Source organism: Aplysia californica, unplaced genomic scaffold (genome assembly GCF_000002075.1).
Source record: "Aplysia californica isolate F4 #8 unplaced genomic scaffold, AplCal3.0 scaffold00488, whole genome shotgun sequence".
Taxonomy (NCBI): domain Eukaryota; kingdom Metazoa; phylum Mollusca; class Gastropoda; order Aplysiida; family Aplysiidae; genus Aplysia; species Aplysia californica.
Genome location: NW_004797758.1, coordinates 394,628 through 395,967, shown reverse-complemented (window position 1 = coordinate 395,967; position 1,340 = coordinate 394,628). Strand labels below are relative to the sequence as shown.

The window sequence follows — 1,340 nt, the reverse complement described above, 5'->3', positions numbered from 1 at the left end:
AACAAGCAGACAGACAGACAGACAGACAGACAGACAGACAGACAGACAGACAGACAGACAGACAAATAGACAGACAGAAATCGGGAGGAACGGAACTGGAATTTACGTCAGAAGAATACGAGACAAAAAAACCCCAACAAAACAACAAAGATGGAAAGAATGCATTCACAAAGCTGGTTCACCGCCCGCCCTTTTCCTCGGGATAGAATTTTTTTAAAACAAAAAACATTAAAAAGTCAAAACTCGCTGCAAACACAGCAACACAAATAAATGAAAACAGAGATGGAGACTGAGAAAAAACAACAACGAAACGAAAGAAAAGAAAAGAAAAGAACAGCGCGACAAAGAAGAAGCTACCAGCACAAGCCGCGGTCAGAGAAAACTGCCACGATGCTAGAATATTCTATCTACGTTCATTAAGAAGGAAGAAGAAGAAAGGCCATGGATGACCCGGAGAGATCAAAGGGTTACCTTTTCCGCCGCCTGCCTGCTGCTGTCGCCATGGCGCCCCGGGAAGGAGACGACGAGTGTGCGTTACCTTAAACAACAAAACAAACACGGCCATATGAACGATGGGAAGAGGAGAAGATTACAGTTGGGATTGTCTTACACTGCCACCCATTGTCGAGGAGAAGAGTTGCAGCAAAGATAGTGCACCCTACAGTAGGGTATAATATCTTTGGTTGCAGTACTGTCTTAGACTGGTGAAACGTCTTAGGCCTAACCAGTATCATCATGATGTAAAAAAAAAAAAAGATACAAAGAAAAAACCGCAAGGGCGGGGGGTTGGGGTTGGGGTTGGGGGTGTGGTGGGAAGAAGCCATTTGTACAGGTGATTGTCTTATACAGGTGGCCGTTAGAGCAGGTTCGACTGTAAAATGAAACCTGTATAAGACGATTAGTGGCGACTACCCCCAGTCAAAGAAGAAAAGTTGTCATCTTGGACAAGTAGTCCCCTCGGACACTTTCATTATATCAGAAAAAAAACGCACAGTGGGGAGTAGATCGTGGTCGTTTCTACAGGTCACTGTCTTGGACGAGTGGCCGCTATAGCAGGTTCAGCTGTATAATGTTAGATCTGGGAAGAGTTTTATGGCGAGCGGGCTTGATAACGCCCCTGTTTTAATCGTGTGAGAAGACGCAGGAACATTAAAACTTGTACTAGTGGTAGGCTAGTGGCAGTGGTGGTGGTGGTCGTGACACGCTGTTTGTTTGGGCGGTTGTGTTGACGGGAACGATAGGCCTTGACCGTTAGCAGACTGATGGCAATCTAGGTGAACGATGGCCAGATCTGTGTCAGTGTGTGTGTGTGTGTGTGTGTGTGTGTGTGTGTGTGTGAG

General features: G+C 45.9%; 1 protein-coding gene across 1 annotated transcript in view; it reads right to left on the bottom strand.

The window, feature by feature from the left end:
• LOC106012762 overlaps positions 1-1,340 on the bottom strand; it is a gene marked incomplete in the record, with an annotated part of 152,249 nt that overhangs the window by 39,110 nt on the left and 111,799 nt on the right. Inside the window, 1 exon segment of the mRNA XM_035971713.1 lies at positions 472-538. Within this exon segment, the coding sequence (XP_035827606.1) occupies positions 472-503 (32 nt within the window).